Genomic DNA, 19,209 nt, shown 5'->3' with positions numbered 1-19,209 from the left:
AGAAACCCACTGCAGATTACCTGCTATCATTTCTTTTCAACAATATTTATAGCACAGTGCTATGGGTCAAACACTGAGCCCATTGTTAGAAAACAGAACAAATGAAAACATTTGTCTTTTATCGTCATTGGATGAGGACAAATGAATTAGAAGAAATCAAAGCAGAATAAAAGAAAAAGCACAACCAATATATTTAAATATTATAATATTGTTTTATAAAAACAAAGGTTGGCACAGTACTTTATAAACAAAATGCTGCCTTTAGGCCACATACAAACTTGCCATGGGAAATTCATGGTCCAGGGAGATAAGTGGTTCTATGGGGTTGGGGAGCTTTTAGAGGAGTGGGCTCTTGATCCTGAGGGCCCATTACTAACTGATACACACATCATAGATAAGCTCTAAAATCTGTCCCACCTCACACATACCCTGAAGACCAAGGAACACTTTGGAAATACTAATGTGCTCTCATTAGTTTTCATTATTAAGCGATAGATGTATCAATCCACAGGGTTATCATCTACTATATATCATGAATGATAGATGCAATTTGTCTTAGCAAGATGGAATATTCTTCAAATCATTTTAGAAAATGATTATTCCACCTGGAAATACTCTAAATGTACTTCAAACACGCAACCGGATAAAGGCTCGTTTTCACTGATGAGTTTACACCACCATACTTCCACCTCCTCCTCTTATTCAGGGACATTCTAACGCAGCTCTGTTTCATCGCTGATACCCAGAATCCTGTAGATCATAGCACGGTACTCCATCACAGGGTTCAGTGTGTTTTTAAGGCACATACAAAAGTTTGTCAATAAGAAAAACATTGCACAGAGTACAAAGGCAACTGTACCTTTCTATCTCATTTACAAGGGCCAAGTTTGGTCTGGATACCAGCTGGAAAAGATGAATTTTTCCACTGCTCTCATTAAGTAAATCCATCAAAATTAAATCTGGGATTAGCATGGTTTCAGGACCTGGGCAATATTAGGTCCTATAACATTCTGGCTACAGAAGGTAGATCTGAAAATTTAAAGGGAAAAAAAAGATATGAATATGATTCCAGGGTGAGTGGGGCCAAAGACATAGGTAAACCTTCTAATTAATGAGTACTTATCATTGTATCAACACTTACACATACAGTCTTGGTTTCTTAATTTTCCATTTCAAAATTTCAAAGCATATAAATTTTTATACCATTCACAAGTTTCAAATTATACATGAGTTTTAAATGTCATTTATAAAGTTTAAACTATGTTTGAAAAGGCAAAGGAAAAAGTAAGACTTACTCATATCCATATTTCCCAGATATATCTACCACCATTTCTGCTCCCAACTTATTCTGAGAATGTCCAAATGAATGTTCCTTCCAAATGAACTCAATACTTGTAATGTTTCCAACGTTAATGTCTGCATCAATTAAATTTGTGTAAGTCATGCCTGGCTTAAGTGTTCCACTGTAAATAGAAAAATAAGACGCATAAGCTTGCACTAGGTATTCACAATGTTGAAATGAAAGACAATATCCGTGAGTGTGTTCCTGACATTTGCTTATAGGAGATTTAGTCTCTCCACTCACATTGGTTAGCGTCTCACTAGCATGATTCTGAAGCTTGAAAGAATGGTGAGGTAAATGGGAAGCGTGACTAGCTGATTTTCAGGCAATGAGTTCTCCATAATGAAAGATCTAGTCTTGGCTTTGTGGTATCAGAAACTAGATTTTATTGATACAGGGAAATGATCAAAGTGTCAATGATTGACTAAATTCACACAAAACAGATATAAAACCCAGAAGCCTATTTATCAGTTCACAATGGTGAAATGCTTCCTTCTCATTAACCAAAATGCTTTCCTACTCTTTCCCTGGTACCTTCTTTACCTGTATAAAAAGAACTGGGTCACCAAACTGGCGATCAAAAGATGTTTTGGTAAGTGTGGAAATAGAGCAGAGAGTGTAGATTGTCTTGAGGCATATTTTATGTAAGCCAAAAAGCCCAGATGAGATTTCTTTATTCCTGCTATTTCCTCATTCTTTTGTTAATATACTGTCTGCCTCCTCTAACAGAAAGATAGGCTCCACGAGAGTAGGACCTCTACTATTGTACTGCCCATTAGAACAATTCCTGGTATACAAGAGGTATTTAAATGCTTGTTGAATGAATGAAAGAATGTTGCTATTCCTGGGGTCTCTCTTATTCGTTACATGGAGAATTAATTGATTTAATTACTAGAAGACAACTTTTCTTCCAGGTTATTCAGGTAAACTCCCTGTTGCTCCATGAACTGTCTTCCCTCAGTGCACACAATGCAGCCCTTCATAACAGTGTCACTGGAAGCCCCAATAACTAAAATACAATCTATGGTGACGCCAGACTCTTAGAGCTTGATTGACAAGTAGGAATAGACTGGCAAACAAATTCATTTAGCCGACTTCGTTTCAAGATGAGACATCTATTGTGGACTTAAAATGCTTAATTATTCTTTAAAAGAAGGACTGGATAGCTATGCAAGGGCATTACAAATAGCTTCTTTAGTCATTAGCAAAAGAGGTAGAGAAATGTCAAAACATTCTCACAAATCTTAGAAGGGGCAGGAACTGCACATTTCTCCCCACCTGCCCTAGGTCAGCTATCATTGTGCAGGACACATACCCCACAGCCTTAGGTGGTGTACTGTGGGCCTCAGAGCCATAGCCACAAGATTGTGTTGAACTATTCTCAGAGGAATATCTTAATGGCGACAAAAAGAGCAATAGATATGAAACATGCTAAGACAGGGAAGGGTATTTAGAACATGGAAGAGCATAGGTAAAGTCAGGAAGGGAGGAAAGGGTGGGATGTGTTTAATGCTGAGTGGTGTAATCAGGGTAACATGGCTGAGCTGAAGATGAGCAAAGCCAAATGGCAGGAGGCACAGCTAGAAAGGTGGGGTGAAATCTGTGCGTGAATCAGGATCCAGACAACCACTGACTGGACTCACCTTTACCTGCAGCTGCACCAAGCCAAGATGATGAGCACATATGCTGCCAGAGTGATTAATACAATACATCCCTCAACTGACAACCACAAAATCTCTGCTTTCTGACCTCTGACCAGTATTTGAAGAGGACATAAATCACCGAGGCAAAAATATCTAATCTGTTCATCAGTTTGCAAAATGATAACATCTAATTAGTATGTATAATGTTGATTCTGAAATGAATTGCAGAATTAAGCAGTGAAAGTGAAAGATGTACAAAAATGCTAAGGCTGATCAAAGAAAAGATTAAGGAAGACTCAAGATAAAAGGAGACTTTAGCTCAACATGTGCAGTGAATGTCTCTACTGAATTATTCCTACCTTTGGTTGTCCCATCATTCATCCTGTATCTGTGGGTACTACCTAGAGGGCTTATTAGAAATCTGGCAATTTATACAAAATGGCTTATTTCATAAGGAATCTATACAAATAAAGTTATATGCCCACATTTATATAACATTAATAGATTGGATTAAAAATATATCTTGTTTCCTGTCAATTTTTTCCACTTGATTATCTAGGGACCGTATTTTCATGCTATCATTTCCTAACATTTTCTGTCTGTAGCTGGAACTGTGGAGAAAATAGATATTATGAATTCCATTTTATATTTGGAAAACATAAAGTAAAAAGAAAAGATAACTATAACATGATGCCTGGTGCTATTGAAGGAAAAGAAAAGACTGAGCCTTACTGAGCCAGACAAACTCAGTGCCAGCACTGTTATCTCTCAGGTCCTTGTCGTTGCCTACCTGATAATCCCAAACTCCCCTGTTTCCCCAGTTGTTCCACCTACACGGAGAAATATGCTTCCTTGAGTGACATTGTTTCCATCAAGTTTGACGGATAATTTGTGCCTCCAACCTGGAAGTAAAGAAAAAAAGAAAGAGAGGAAGGAGGGTTACAAACATGTAAAAAGCATGACATCCTGGCTACTTTAACATAAATACAACTTTCAAAGTTAAAGTGGAACAGTGCTATTCATGTTCATGAAAAAGTACAACTTTATATACCTTCAGTGAATGTGGGGAGAAACGACATCTTAAAAAACACACAAATGTTCACATTTTGATTTTGCTAATACAAACTGTTAAATTACATTTTTTAAATCAAATTCTTTAATTTTGCAGATTTTTTATGACTTTAAAAGGTGTCTTCTTTCATCCATTAAATTTGTATTCTGTGGCATGTATGCTTTCCATAGCCAGGTTTTAATTTGTCATAGTTTGACAACGAATCCAGAAAAAAAAAAATCTAGAAAACCTACTGAGCATGAAAGTCTGTGCTTTTAAAATGACTTAGGGGCAAAGTGAATTGTCCCTCCTTCTGCGGCAGGGAATATGTGCTAGGAATGCCCAGTCAGTACGGTCTGGGTCAGCACAAAGCCCGCCAGGGATAAATCCCTGCAAACGGTCAAGTGTAACTTTAAAAAAACCTAGAGCTAAACAGATCTTTCACTCTGAATTCTGAAATTGTTGTATGCATAATAACACAGAAAAGAGGCACTTCTTCATAAAATTGTCTGAAAAGCATCTGAAAGGGAAGAAAAAGCTATTAGAATTTTCAGTTGATGAGTTAATCACCGCCAAAGAGCTCCCTTTCGCTGCTCAGCCCATTCCATCGCAACGTGACTCCCACTGTCCCTTCTCTACTGAAATCCCAAGGTCACCGAGGATGGAACTGGCGCCTCATCCCACGAGCCTCTTTGGACCTTTGAGCATAGTTAAAGGCATCCTCCCTCATCATCTTTCTTTTCTTGCCTCCCACACAGCTTTACCTTCTACCTTCTCTCTCTCTCTGCCTATTCTTCAGTCTTATTCGCAGGGGCCTGTTTCTCTGCTCTCTTTCTTCTCATTTGACACATTCTTCTTGGGTAATTACATCATCCCCTTTCATAGTTTACACACCCAGGTCGGTAACTCTAGACCACAGTGATCCCCACAGGCTGAGACCTTTATCTCTAACCTCACACTCCCAAGTCCTAATAGCATCTAAGGACTAATGCGTTAGACTCTGAGCCCATTAACTTACTCCAAACCAGCCTCTCTACCTCTCTGCCAAACCTACCTCTTTTACTAAGTTCATCAGATGGCGCGTCGTCCACCCAGCCAGAATCATCCTTGACGTCTGTACTTTCTGCATCCTTCAAATCCAGTTCCTTTATGCTTCGACCTCCTATCTCTGTAATCACCTCACTTCACTCTACCTTATCTGGATTGTTGCCACAACTGTTTTTTTCCCCTCCAGCTTTATTGAGATATAGTTTACACATAATAATGTTGTGTAAATTTAAAGTATATAATGCGATGATTCGATATACACATATTGCAAAATGGTTACCACAGTAAGAGTGGTGAAGCAGCAATTCTGCCTCCCCTCTAATCCATGACTGATTTTTCTGAAAAAACCATCTGATAATCATAAAACCTTTCAGTGCCTCTTTATTAGCCCAAAGATAAAACCCAAACTTCCCACGTGGAGCACAATTTCATCATTTGACCCAATTTACCTCTCCCATCTGGTCTCATATTATTGTCCTCATATCTCTACAATCCCAGCAGGGGGAGCTTCTTTCAGTTCCAGCTCTCTTATCTCCAGGAATTTTCATGTGCAGTTCCCTCTGCCTAGAATCCTCCATTTCCTTCTCCTCTGACTCATCTTTCATGAGTCAGCTTAGAAATCACCTTCCCTCAGAAGGCTCCCCTGACCTGGTTCTGAAAATTCCTCTGAACTTCTCCCAATGGAAAGTTTATTACTCAGGATTGAAAATGAATTTTTTTTTTTTTTTTTTGCTTTCCCTCTGGCCTAAACTCACTATATTGTTCTCCACTGCATCATCAGAGTCTGGCCCAATGCCCGGTTCTTTAGTAGACACTCAGTAAAAACTGTTGAATTTTTAAAGATAAGTACCTTAAAGCAGTACAATAAGATTTAGCTGCAATACTTACGGGCAAATGGGGAAAAGGTCCCTGTGTTTAAAAAATAATATGATCTATTAGGCTCCCGATTTTTGAGGTGAAATCTATCAGCAAAATGACCCATCGTTGGGCAACCTTCCTTGGGACAATGGAAGCAATTTCCCTGGTGACAGAAAATAAGAGGCAATTAGAATGTAATTAGAATTTTTGACCTTCAGTAAACTCAGGATGTATTATTAAACTCTAATAAATCTCTGCAATCTAAATAAAGTGTATGCATTTAAAAGTGACTAAGTTGCCTAACAGACCACCCTGCCTGTTTTCAAGAACAAAACATAATAAAAAGGGAAAAGAAAAAGGATCTGTTCAGAAAAATGAGTAAATAGGAATAGATAATCCACAGAAGAGGAAACTCAAATAATCAATAACTATGTAAAAAGATGCTCAGAAGTTCCTGTTGTGGCTCAGAGGTAACGAGCCCAACTATTATGCATGAAGATGCAGGTTCGATCCCTAGCCTTGCTCAGTGGGTTAAAGGATCCAGTGTTGCCGCAAGCTCTGGTGTAGGTCACAGATGCGACTTGGATCCGGCATTGCTTTGGTTGTGACACAGGCTGGCAGCTGACCCCTAGCCTGGGAACTTCCATATGCAGAGAATGCGGCACTAAAAAGCAGAAGAAAAAAAAAAAAAGATGCTCAATCTTACTAGTCATCAGGAATGTGCTAATTAAAACAATATGCAATTTCATTCTCAGCAGAACTGCAAAAATTAAAACAATCAGCAGTACTAAGTATTGGTGAAGACACGGAGTGGGAGATTCTTATTTGTTCCTTATGGGAATATAAACTGACAGACATTTGGTAATGTCTAATAAAGATGGAAATGCACATATGCTTTGACAATTTCACTCCCACTATATGTCATAAAGAAACATCTACACATGTACAGAAGGAGATATGCAGAGGTGATTATTGCAGAATTGTTATTAACAAAAACTAGAAACCAAAATGCTCACTAGCGGGAGAATGAAAAAAATAAACTGTGGCTGTTTGCTACAAAATAAATACAACAGATCTATACACATCAATGTAGATCTTAAATTTATAAAATTTCATTTTAAAACAGCAAATCCAGAAAGACACAGTATGATGCTATTTATATAATATACATACATTAATTTGCTTCAAAGTCTGCCTTAGGGAAGGACATGGAGGGAATATAAGACACTTTAATTTTATGGATATGTTTTAAAATCTAAAGCAAAACTAGCAAAATATTAACAAAAAAATCTGGGCAGCAGTGTTGGAGTTATTTGCTATTTTAGGTTTTGAACTTTTAGATTTACAAACTATGGACATTTAGGCTAGGACTATAGTAAAACATCTCATTTAAAAATTCCACTTTTAATGAATAAAAATACTAACAAAAATAACAAAGGCTCATGTTTATTGAGTGCTTTCCATGTTTGAGGCACTGTTCTAAGGACTTTACATGCATTGAAGTCAATTAATCCTCACAAAGTCCCTTATGATTACAATGTTTTTAGTCTCCTTAGTTATTAGCAGATGAAGAAGCCAATGTGTAGGAGTAAACAATTTGTCCAATGTTGCATGTCTAGTAAGCGATAGAGTAAGAATGTGAACCAGACAGCCTGGCACTAAAACCCCTCCTTATTTTATTTTTTTAAATTTCATCTCGTTTTATGACTGTTGGGTAAAAGAACAATTAAATATGTCAAGGATGTTTGACTCAATGTCCTCGAGTTTGTTGCTGTAATTAGCATCTGTGCAGCATTAGGAGCCTACGGTTCTCCAATTTAGCAGACTGAACCCCATTACCTCTGAATATACTGTGAATCTGAGAACTGCTTCCACCTGCCACCAGTGTAGTGGAGGTCAGGATCCCCTGAGCTATTCAGAGCAGCATCTGGGACTGTAAGAAGGAGGTTTTGGGGAAATGCCAGTACTTGACTAGCAAGCTTTCTGAGAAAAGCAGTTTACCAGCCATGTAATGAGTAAGGACTACTGGCTCAAGAAACTGAGACGGCCTGAGGGAATCCACTCACCTTGCTGGTATTGGAAGGGAAGTGCTTATTCTTGTCCCAACACTGTACTTATTCACAAAATGCTATTATTTACAATACACTTCAGTTGGAAACCCCACATTTTTCTACCCTGATAAAAGAGAGGATAGGTCTCTACAGCACAAGCAGGAAAATCTTTCCACTTCCCACTACAAAACAGATTTTCTTTCTCCTTTTCATAGTGATAACCAAATGAAAAATATGTTCAGCTCAGGTCTGGCACCACGTGCTTTATGACTCAAGCAAAATCAGATTTGGTATTTTGTAATGTATTGATCTATATGGAATTCCTCTGAGCTATCTATGCCTCAGTTCTGCTCTGTATAAATAATTAAATTTTAATAAAATAATTTTCATGTTCCAAGTAAATAGTCATATGCTTGAGTGTAGCTATCGATTGGTTCAGCCTTCTCGGGGCATCTTTGAGGATGACATTTAAAATATGTACACACCAAAATTTTTGCCCTGGACTTATGCCTGTTACATAGTGGCATCTAATTACTGCATAACAAATGGCCAAAAAAGCAAAATTGGATATAATCTTCAAAAGAGCTGATGAAACCAGAATACAAATAGTTGGTTTAGTTATTTAGGCCCTTCAGCAACCCCAGCTACTGTTCCATATGTACTCAGCAACAGAGAGAATCTACTATTATTTCCCACAATGGCAGATGTATTTTTTGCTACATCTCAAAGTTCTGATTTTCAGTTGGCAGATCATGCTTCAGAAAATGACTTGCTAATTAAGTTTCATTGCAAAATACTTTACTTACTGCTTTAAAAGATGTGTAGGATCTACAAGGATAGGCAATAAATGCATCAGGATTGAGAATACTTTCAGTATAGAAGCGGTGACTTCGGGCATGGTTGCATTCAAAGAAGGAAGACATCTCTGTGAAAAAAATTTCCAATTAACTGACAGCAATGAACTGATTAACTGATAACTGTTAGTATAAACCATTTCTTAGAAAAAGTAACTTTAAATGACAGTTTCTTGACTTGGGTCCAGGTTAACAGACCTTGTGTTTAGGCTTGGATAGTGCACATTTATCAATATTATGCATCATTTTCTTGTACCAAAGCATCTTTTGTGTAAATCTAAAGGGACAGTCAAGCTCAGTCAGTAAACAAATGCAAAGGTAGGTGACTGTGCTCTGACGTTAATATCCCAACACTTCCCAGATCTCTGACATAAGCACGCAGAGCTTTAAGGATCACAGAGATGTGAACACAGCATCTCTTCCTTAGACCAATTAATTCTCTGTCTCCCTGTTTCTGCAGGAATGATTGAATTCCCTCCTATTTAATCACAGAACAACCAGCAAGGTTAACTGGTAAATACCTTCAGCCGAGCCTGAAGGTGTGAAGGGGTAAAGAATGGTACAGACAAATTAGTTTTGTCATTGTCAGGCAGAACATTATTGACACTATAGGATTATTGCAATAATACATAAGCGTTGTAATTACATTTGTGCATTCTTTTTTTTGTTGTTGTTGTTGTTGTTGTCGTTGTTGCTATTTCTTGGGCCGCTCCTGCGGCATATGGAGGTTCCCAGGCCAGGGGTTGAATCGGAGCTGTAGCCACCGGCCTACGCCAGAGCCACAGCAACGCGGGATCCGAGCCGCGTCTGTAACCTACACCACAGCTCACGGCAACGCCGGATCCTTAACCCACTGAGCAAGGGCAGGGACCGAACCCGCAACCTCATGGTTCCTAGTCAGATTCGTTAACCACTGCGCCACGATGGGAACTCCATTTGTGCATTCTTAAGTTATCATAGCAGCACATTTATGTTTTCTTTTCCTTAGCATAACAACATTTTTACTGTTTGGCATGGACTATTCTTCCAACAACCCACACAACTTGGCTGACCTTTCCGAAACCAGATTTTGGTTTTAGTGTGTATGATAACTTACTTATCTATAAGAGTGTCCTTTAAAGAATCACTCCTTCCCAGGTCCTCATCCCTTTGCAATATCATGTTACCATTCTTTTTGTTTATATTATTATATTTTATTTTTTGGTGGCGTCCATGGCATGTGGAAGTTCCCAGGCTAGCAATTGAACATGTCCCACAGCAGCGACCCAAGCTGTTGCAGTGACAATGCTGGATCCTTAACCCACTGCGCCACAAGAGAACTCCTATCATTCTTCCCTTCAAAAGATAGAGTCTACGTTTTTGTTTACTCTCCGGGTTACAGCCTGGTCTTATGACTTCTTTGACCAATAGAAAGTGGAGGAACTGACACTGTGCAAGTTCCAGGACCTTGGCCTTCAGAGACCATCCAGCATCTACACTTGCTCTTTTGGAACCCAGCTTCCAAGTTAAGAAACTCAGGTAAACTGGCTGGGTAGAGGGCTCTGAAGAATAACAGACCACTCAGAGAGGAAAGCTAGTACCAAGAACCCAGATGTGGAAGGCCATCTTGGACCTCCCCCTGCCCCAGCTTAGCCCAATCCAGGTTCCAGCTGGATGCAATCACATGAATTAGCCCAAATAAACACACTGCAAAGCAGAATCTCGCCAGAACTGCCTGAATCCTGAGCCTCAGAACCATGGGCAATAAAACCATTGTTTTTTTTAAAGCCACTATGGTTTGTTACACAATAGATAACTGAGACAGCATAATTTCAGAAATGCATAGTTAGCAGAGATAAAGAAAAGACTTAAATATGATAAGACACCATCAAACTCCTGGAAAAGAACATAGGCAAAACATTCTCTGACATCAACCTTACAAATGTTTGCTCAGGTCAGTCTCCCAAAGCAACAGAAATAAAAGCAAAAATAAACCAATGGGACCTAATCAAACTGACAAGCTTTTGCACAGCAAAGGAAACCAAAAAGAAAACAAAAAGACAACTTACAGAATGGGAGAAAATAGATTCAAATGATGCAACTGACAAGAGCTTAATCTCTAGAATATACAAGCAACTTATACAACTCAACAGCAAAAAAGCCAACAACCCAATTAAAAAATGGGCAAAAGACCTGAGTAGACATTTTTCTGAGGAAGATATACAGATGGCCAAAGCACATGAAACAATGCTCAACATCACTGATTATTAGAGAAATGCAAGTCAAAACTACCACAGAATACCACCTCACACCAGTCAGAATGGCCATCGTTAATAAGCCCACAAATAACAAATGCTGCAGAGGATGTGGAGAAAAGGGAACCCTCCTGCACTGCTGATGGGAATGTAAGCTGGTACAACCACTATGGAAGAACAGTATGGAGGTACCTTGAGAACAGTATGGAGGTACCTTAGAAAACTATACATACAACTACCATATGACCCAGCAATCCCACTCTTAGACATATATCTGGACAAAACTTTCCTTAAAAAAGACACATGCACCCACATGTTCATTGCAGCTCTATTCACAATAGCTAAGACATGGAAACAACCCAAATGTCCATGGACAGATGATTGGATTAGGAAGATGTGGTATATGTACACAATGGAATACTACTCGGTCACGAAAAAGAACAAAACAATGCCATTTGCAGCAACACGGATGGAACTAGAGACTCTCATCCTGAGTGAAGTACGTCAGAAAGAGAAAGACAAGTACCATATAATATCACTTGTATCTGGAATATAACATATGGTACAAATGAACCTTTCCACAGAAAAGAAACACCTAGACTTGCAGAATAGACTTGTGGTTGCCAAGGGGGAGGGGGAGGGAGTGGGATGGATGGGGTGCTTGGAGTTAAGAAATGCAGACTATTGCCTTTGGAATGGATTAGCAATGAGATTCTCCTGTGTAGCACTGAGAACTACATCTCATCACTATGATGGAGCATGATAATGTGAGAAAAAACAATGTATACATGTATGTGTAACTGGGTCACCATGCTGTACAGTAAAAAATTGACAGAACACTGTAAACCAGCTATAATGGAAAAAAATAAAAATCATTATATAAGAAAAGAAGAATTGGCAAGGAGTTCCCATTGTGGCTCAGCAGGAATGAACCCAACTAGCAACCCTGAGGATGCAGGTTCAATCCCTGGCCTTGCACTGTAATGTAGGTCACAAATGTGGGTCACAAATGTGGGTCAGATCCTCTGTTGCTGTGGCTGTGGCTGTGGCCAGCAGCTGAAGCTCTGATTCAACCTCTAACCTGGGAACTTCCATATGCCACAGGTGCAGCCCTAAAAAGCAAAAAAAAAAAAAAAATGAATTGGCATCATTTTTTAAGGCAGACTTCTTTTATATCACGTTTCCTTAATACAGATTTATATTCATAATTGTGATTTAGACAAGATGGTTCATTAGAATATAGGGAACAATGAACTTTAAAGGTGAATGGTTTCTTAGAAATGAATATAATGTAAAATAGAATATCTTTAAAGTTAAAACTTATCTAAAGACTTAACATGAGTGATGATAAATGTGCTTTTAATCCAATAAAGTTATAGGAATTATAGTTTCTCAAAATGATAGCTTTTGCTAAATGTATATTTTATTTGAACTCATTCTTCAAAAAATTTCAAGTGTTCAGTGTATAACACAATATAGTTATATAAAATAGTCTTATGGTATATGGTATATCCTAATAGAAATAATTTTAAATTATAATGTGGCAAATAATGAGATATAAGATTTATCATGGGTCTTTTTGAATGAATTTTTATTATTTGCACTAGATTGGATTGGCTTTAATTTTCATTCTGAATATCTGTAGATTCACCAATTTTTAAAAAAGCAGTCATTGAAAATATATATTTCTAATTACATTTATTCCTTCAGAACAATTTTAAAACTTTATAACATCTCTAGTGAAGAGGAAATTTGAACTACTCCCAGTGTCATGATCTGTGTTTTTTTCCTCTACAAAAGCCAAATAATTACATCATTTAGATATTCTGACCACAAGGGATCTGGTGGTGGGATATTTAGAATCATCAGATATTTATTTTCATAGCATCACACATTATAGTACTGTGCATTACTATATATTATGTATGATGCATTCCATTATTTACAAGGTGGTGGTATATAAAGATAGGGAGGAATGGAACTCCTAAATAATAGCTTTTTGGTGTCTTATAACGAAATGCCTTATGAATATTATTATTATTGGAGATACATACATATAAATATATCACTATAAAAGGTTAAATACTATTTGTTTAATTTGTGATTAATTTCATTTGTAATCCAGAGTGATTCTGCTACAAAAGTCTTTACCCTTGCCATCTCCACCCCTCGGCTTGGAATGCCTTTCCCTGGTATCTGCATGGCTAACTCTTTAGGTCATCTTTTCATTAAGGACTTCCTGGCCATCCTATCAAAAATCCCCTTTCCCTACTTCAACCCCATTGTCATCAACACATTATATTCCCATTCCATGCTTTGTTTTGTCTCCTTATACTTATTCTATTATCGTTTTCCTAGCAAATATTAGCTCCCAAAGAGGGATTCTTTTCTTTTGTATGAATTTCTATATCTGCTATTCCTAGAATAATGTCTGTCACATAGTAAGCACTCAATACATATCTGTTAGGTGAACGAACACATCCCCCTTGTTTATATTGAGGGAATACAATATACCAGACATGCTGTTAGACTTTGAGCATACAAAGGTAAATAAGACCTGGACCCTGAGCTTGCAGATCCCACAACTGGTGGGAACTTCACACATGCAACTGTGTTTTAGGCTAAAATATATATTATATTTTATCATATACAAAAGGATATGGATTCCATCCAAGAGGGAGCCAAGTGAATTTATAACAGCAGCTCTCATATTTTAGAAAGTATTTACCTTCCTTGTAAACATTGAGATCAAATGTAAATAACGGTGTTATTAAGTCTTCACATCCTGGCATGTGCTTCCCTCCATTTGGGTAAAAGTCAAGGTGACCACAAGCATTAATAGTTCCAGCACCTGAGATAGAAAAAAGTGGGGTAAACACTTCTAAAATTCACTGTTCTTCAGGATAATTTTGGTTTGTGTTAAAAACTTACCAAGTTCAAAGAGGAAGCGAACTGCATTTGTGTGAATAACATCGACAAAGTTGGCATCTGAAGGGTCCAGCCTGACCTCCTTTGGAGTGTTGTGGAAATATGGCCCAGCTGGGTCCAACCCTGGGAAAAAGCAAAATGTGTATTAAACCAAGACATACAAAAGTACACTGATAGTATTGCCATTTTGGAAAGACAGGTGGTAAAGGCAAGGTATTTTTTCTTGTATGATTTATGTAGGTCAAACACCACTCAGCCTAAGGACAGATACATAAACTGTAGGGCCTGTTTATATTTATAAACACAAGGTCTGTATATATTGCGATGTCAAATTCCTACACACAAGTCAGACTGTATCTAGACAACGCCAAAAATCTAACCAAGTCAGAAAAATCAAAGTGGCTATTCTAGGGCTTGTACATGGACTATCATACATACAACTTGGGCTATGGATTGCAAATGGTCTTGAAAGCAACATTTATATGTAAAAAAAATAAAAAGAGAAGAGCTCCTCAAAACATTAAGATGAATCACAAAACAACACAGTTAAAATAACAGAATCATAGTCCTTGGCTAAGGCTCACTTAGTTCCATTCATTGTATTACAAAAGCCTGATGCCCAGAGAAGTGAAGGGATTTGACACGGCCACCATATGTTAGAGGCAAAGTGGACCAGGAGCCCTGGTGTCCAGACTCTCAGCCCATTGTCTCCTGTTCAAATGCCTACTAAAATAAAGGTCTCTAAAGTGTTGTGGTCATTCACGTAACTCCTCATTTACACATCTGACAATCATTTATTAATTTACTATGTGCTAGGAATGGGGTTCAGCATTTGGATACAAAGAGTAAGGCCTAGCCTTGACCTCAAGGAGCTTTCCGTTTGGTGGGGAAGGCTCTGTGATGCAGTGTGCTTAGTGCTGAGTCAGAGGTGAGCACAGGTGTTACACAAGCACAGAGAAGCAACATGTGACCCATGGGAAATTAGAACATGCTTCTGCTGCAGATGAGAGATCTGAGGGACTAGAAGAGTCAGCCAGGGTAAAGATGGGGTCAGCAGCCTCCTGGTGGGGAGGATAGAGAAGAATGTGTGTGACCATCAGGCAAGACAGTTAACCACATTTGAGAAAATGTAACTAGTTTTCAAGGGCTGCAGTGTAGAGTTTTAGGAAGAAAGATGAAGACAGCATTGAAAGCAGGAGCCAGATATAATCTGAACCATGATGGGTTTGGGCGGAACCTGGTTGTTGATGGGCAGCTCTTACAAGTTTGCAAATTTGGGGGAGATTTACCGTTATATGTGTATCTTAGCAAAGTTTCTTTGCTGTTAAGTGGCGGCAGAGCTGTGGCTGAGCCCTGGGAAAATGTGGCACGAGTGAGAAATGAAAGTGCCACAGTTAGGGGGTGTGAACTGTCATATTATTTTGCTGATAAATATAATTGTAGAGAAAGAAGTGATAGAGTGAGAAGAGGTGAGAGAGAAGAGGAGGCCTAGTGCAGAACCTTGGAGCACACCAATGAGTAAGGGAAGGCAAAAGAAACAGAACCTGAAAGAAGCCTGGAGAGAAGCCTTCAGACAAGACCAAAGACACGGAAAAGATGGCAAACCACAGGATCCAAGAGGAGAGGGTGTTCCAACAGCACGGGAGGGGTCAGTGAGTCAAATTCTGCAGAGGAGCCAAGTAAGATGGAAAAGGCCTGAAAAAGTCCCACTGAAAAGTCCCTGATGGTATAGGCAGAGTGGTTTTTGCCAGAAGGGTTGGGGAAGAAATCAGACTGCAGTGAGTTGAGGAGAGCAGAGGATGTGTGGCACTTCACTTTGGAACAATCTCAGGAGTGAGGAAGGCCAGGGCATCAGCTAGAAGGGGCTGTGATCCAGGAGGAAGGTGCACACATCAGTGCTAATTGACAGAGCTGGGGAAAAGAGCTTGATGAGGTGGGAGAAAAATCAGACAAATCACAGTTAGGTCCCCAAAGTAGGCATGAGACTCAGAGCACAGGTAGGAAGATAAAATTAGACAGAGGGGGTCAATGAAGTAAACCAATATGCATCTGAACAAAATATCCAAGCTTAAAAGAAAGACGTTGAAAGCATTTGTCTCACGATTAATCTTCAACTCTAGGGAGGTTTTGTTGTGTTTTTTTTTTGTTTTTTTTTTTTTGGCTAATATACAATTGCTAATTAGATACAATCTGCTGATGAAAGATACATCCAAATATAGCAGATTATGTTAACCTTAGGACAAGGCAACTAGATTTAAAAAAAGTTAAAAAAAAAAAAAAGACAACTAGTCTTTCCAAGAGGCAGAGAAGAGGGAATCTCCTATTTGTGATTCTAGGATATTTCAGGAAGAAGGTTAACAGAGGGAGAACTATTAGGTTCAAGCGTTAATTGATCTGAGATGGGGAGATGTGACCCCTACTATATAAGTGAGAGCTTCACCATTTAGGATCCGATTTTATCGATGTGTATATATTTGGGTGCATTTGTGTATCAGCACAGAGGGAGTAATCTCTTTCCAAAAAGGGAAAAAGTCAACGCTGTTTATAGATAAAAGGAAAATGAAATCTTGAATCAGCTGATGCTAGAGTCATTTACGGCAACTGCCTACCAGTTATAGATAATTACCATAGACAAAAACTTAATGTATGTCTTAAAATCTCTCACATTTTGTTTTGAACTGGTATTGTTATAAATACAAAATCTTTTTTTGATGTCTCAGTTCTTTTGTTAGTCAAGGAACATGATTGCTCAAAAACTAACCACTTGGAATACAGATTGCAACATTAAATTATATAAATTCTTTGGACCTTTAGAGAGCCTTTAAAAATTTATTGTTTTCTATTTATTCAACAGGATAATTCACTTGGCAGGAAGAAGTAGAATTAAAAAGTATCTGATTTTTGAACTAAGAATACAGGAAAGCAAAATCTCCATGAATTTACTGTACCCCAGTGTGAATTTTTATTACATGCATGGCAATGTTCTTCTCTTTAATTTACGGCTGAAATGCCCCAAAGGCTGCGGAGGCCCCATGAGCTTCCATCTGCACAAGTTTCTTCCTTCCTCTGAGCTTAAAAACTTAGAGCAAAGGTAGATTTTTGCCACACAGTAACATCAGCATAAATATACTATTTTTATTATCCTAAATAAGAATGGTGGTGGTGGACTGGGGTTGGAGTTGAGATCAGAGGGCTGAGAGAAAGAAGAAACTTTCAGCAGGAAAGTTATACCAAGAGCTTGCAGAAGTAACATACTTTAAACTTCTTAACTATTTTTAGGAACAATATTTTAAACTTAAATTTGAAATGAAATCGTGTATGTGTGTGTACACCTGAGCTAGCTGCAGTTTATTGTTCTGATGAACAGAAAGTGTGTACCTACTACGTGTCAAGATGTACACCCAGCATGGCAGTTTATTATTTTGACAAACAGAAAGTGTGTACTATGTACACACTCCCAGGCCTGGGACGGGAGTGCAGTAAGGGAAGCTTTCTAAGTAGTGCAGAGTCTTCTGAAAATAATAGGCACATACATAATTAATTAGACTTTGTGATACAATATTTGTAGTTTCAAACATAACAGAGGCATATTTCAAAAAGGTGGGAAGTACAGAACATCAACTCTGCCTGAGGAAGAAACAGTCTAGATACATCTTTAAGGATGAACAGTGGACGTTTAGGGTGAGAGGGAATGCCATTTGCAAAGGCACAGAATCACGGAAAAACATGATGAAACATGAAAAATTTATATGACAAATTAAGAAGCTTTAGACAACAGAAAGTCTCAAGCAGTGGAGTGGCACAGCCTGTGTCTAGAAAGATGACACTGGCAATGCTCGTGTAAGACTGGGGTACCAGCCATGAATGGCAAAAATCTAGGCAGGAGATGGAGAGGACCTGAGCTAGGACAGTCACCAGGCCGTGGAGAGGCACAACGTAGATGAAAGAGAAGAACAAAGGATGAAAGAAACTTGGGACTTGCTGATTGACTGCTGTTTGGGGAGGCAGCGCAGGGAGGGGCCAGCCCAGCTTGCCAGTGATGCTGCTGATGTTCTGATCTCTATCCTTCTGATTCAAGCAGTTGGAAGTCTGAATGCAGGGACGGGATGGGACGAATTACCATCCTCAAAACCCTAATTCATAGGATTCACTCTGCAATTTATTTTGAGACTTAACAGGATATCCAGGGGTAATATTCAAAATTTTAGCAACGAGAATGGCATGGGCCTTAAGCAAACCAGTTCAGCATTGCCAGCTGCACTGGGGAGCTGTGATGCTGATGTGCCATGGGTGTCTTTCCAGGACCATCTTGGGGCTCTCTCTCCCTCTGCGTATTCGTAGCATGGAATTGCGAAGTATGGAATGTGTCATAATTCAGTCAACCATCCCCAACAGGTGGACCTTCCCAGCTTCCATTACTTTGCACCAAAGGCAACATTGTGGTGAACACTTCTGAATGCAGATTTACACACTCACACTTTGGAAGTATTTCATGTTTTAATGTGATGGAGTCACATTTTCTCCTGTCTTACATTTGCTTCTGTGACTTTCTTTGATGTTCAGACACTTGATTTTGTGTGTAAACAAATATGTAAACAAACCCAAGGCCCAACTCCAGGGCAAGCTTACCAGTTATCCTTCCAAGGCCTGGCGTTCTTGACCCAGCTTCCCCAGCCAGATGAGCTCCCAAACTGTGGCCAATCAAGTGCACTTTAGAAGGGGAATATCCAAAATTTTGCTGGTAGGGTTTTTAAGAAGGAAAAGAGAACAAATATTTTTAAAAGAGCAGGTAGACTAAATGAAACATGCTTAAAATTAAAAAGGAGCTGATATGTTTCTCCCTCTCACACCCATGACGGGGACTGCTAAAATGACAAAGTGACACTCATATCCACCTACATCCTTATCCAGATGAAGGAAAGGCATCAGAAGGGCTAGAGGAATGCCTTCTGTCAGAGTTCTTCTCCTAGTGCTAAGGGGCCTCAGAGGAAGGCGAACAGCCCAGGGACCATGGCAGTGGCTTCAGCCCGTGTCCCTCCCTCCTGAGGCCTAACCCATCCAGCACACCCCCAACACAGGTCAAAGGCAGCTCATCTTCCTGCTGTTACCTCGCCTGTGTCTGTCTCCTTCACTTTAAGGCAACTCTAGCAAATGTCTGAGATGCCTTTGGTCTTTAGAAAATTTTAAGAATTTTTAAGAAT

The 19,209-nt window shown here is 38.9% G+C and overlaps 1 protein-coding gene across 1 annotated transcript in view; it reads right to left on the bottom strand.

The window, feature by feature from the left end:
* Positions 1–233: 233 nt before the first annotated feature.
* PNLIPRP3 (pancreatic lipase related protein 3) overlaps positions 234–19,209 on the bottom strand; it is a 39,322-nt gene continuing 20,346 nt past the window's right edge. The window contains exons 6-13 of the mRNA XM_047760644.1: positions 18,638–18,746; positions 14,012–14,131; positions 13,809–13,931; positions 8,799–8,917; positions 5,972–6,104; positions 3,776–3,887; positions 1,296–1,463; positions 234–1,029 (exon numbers count right to left, since the gene is read on the bottom strand). Coding sequence (XP_047616600.1) covers positions 966–1,029; positions 1,296–1,463; positions 3,776–3,887; positions 5,972–6,104; positions 8,799–8,917; positions 13,809–13,931; positions 14,012–14,131; positions 18,638–18,746 — 948 coding nt within the window. The 3' untranslated portion in view covers positions 234–965. The remainder of the gene's footprint in view (positions 1,030–1,295; positions 1,464–3,775; positions 3,888–5,971; positions 6,105–8,798; positions 8,918–13,808; positions 13,932–14,011; positions 14,132–18,637; positions 18,747–19,209) is intronic.

The sequence above is a fragment of the Phacochoerus africanus genome, chromosome 15, assembly GCF_016906955.1.
Source record: "Phacochoerus africanus isolate WHEZ1 chromosome 15, ROS_Pafr_v1, whole genome shotgun sequence".
Taxonomy (NCBI): Eukaryota; Metazoa; Chordata; class Mammalia; order Artiodactyla; family Suidae; genus Phacochoerus; species Phacochoerus africanus.
This window is presented reverse-complemented; position numbering and strand designations above follow the sequence as displayed.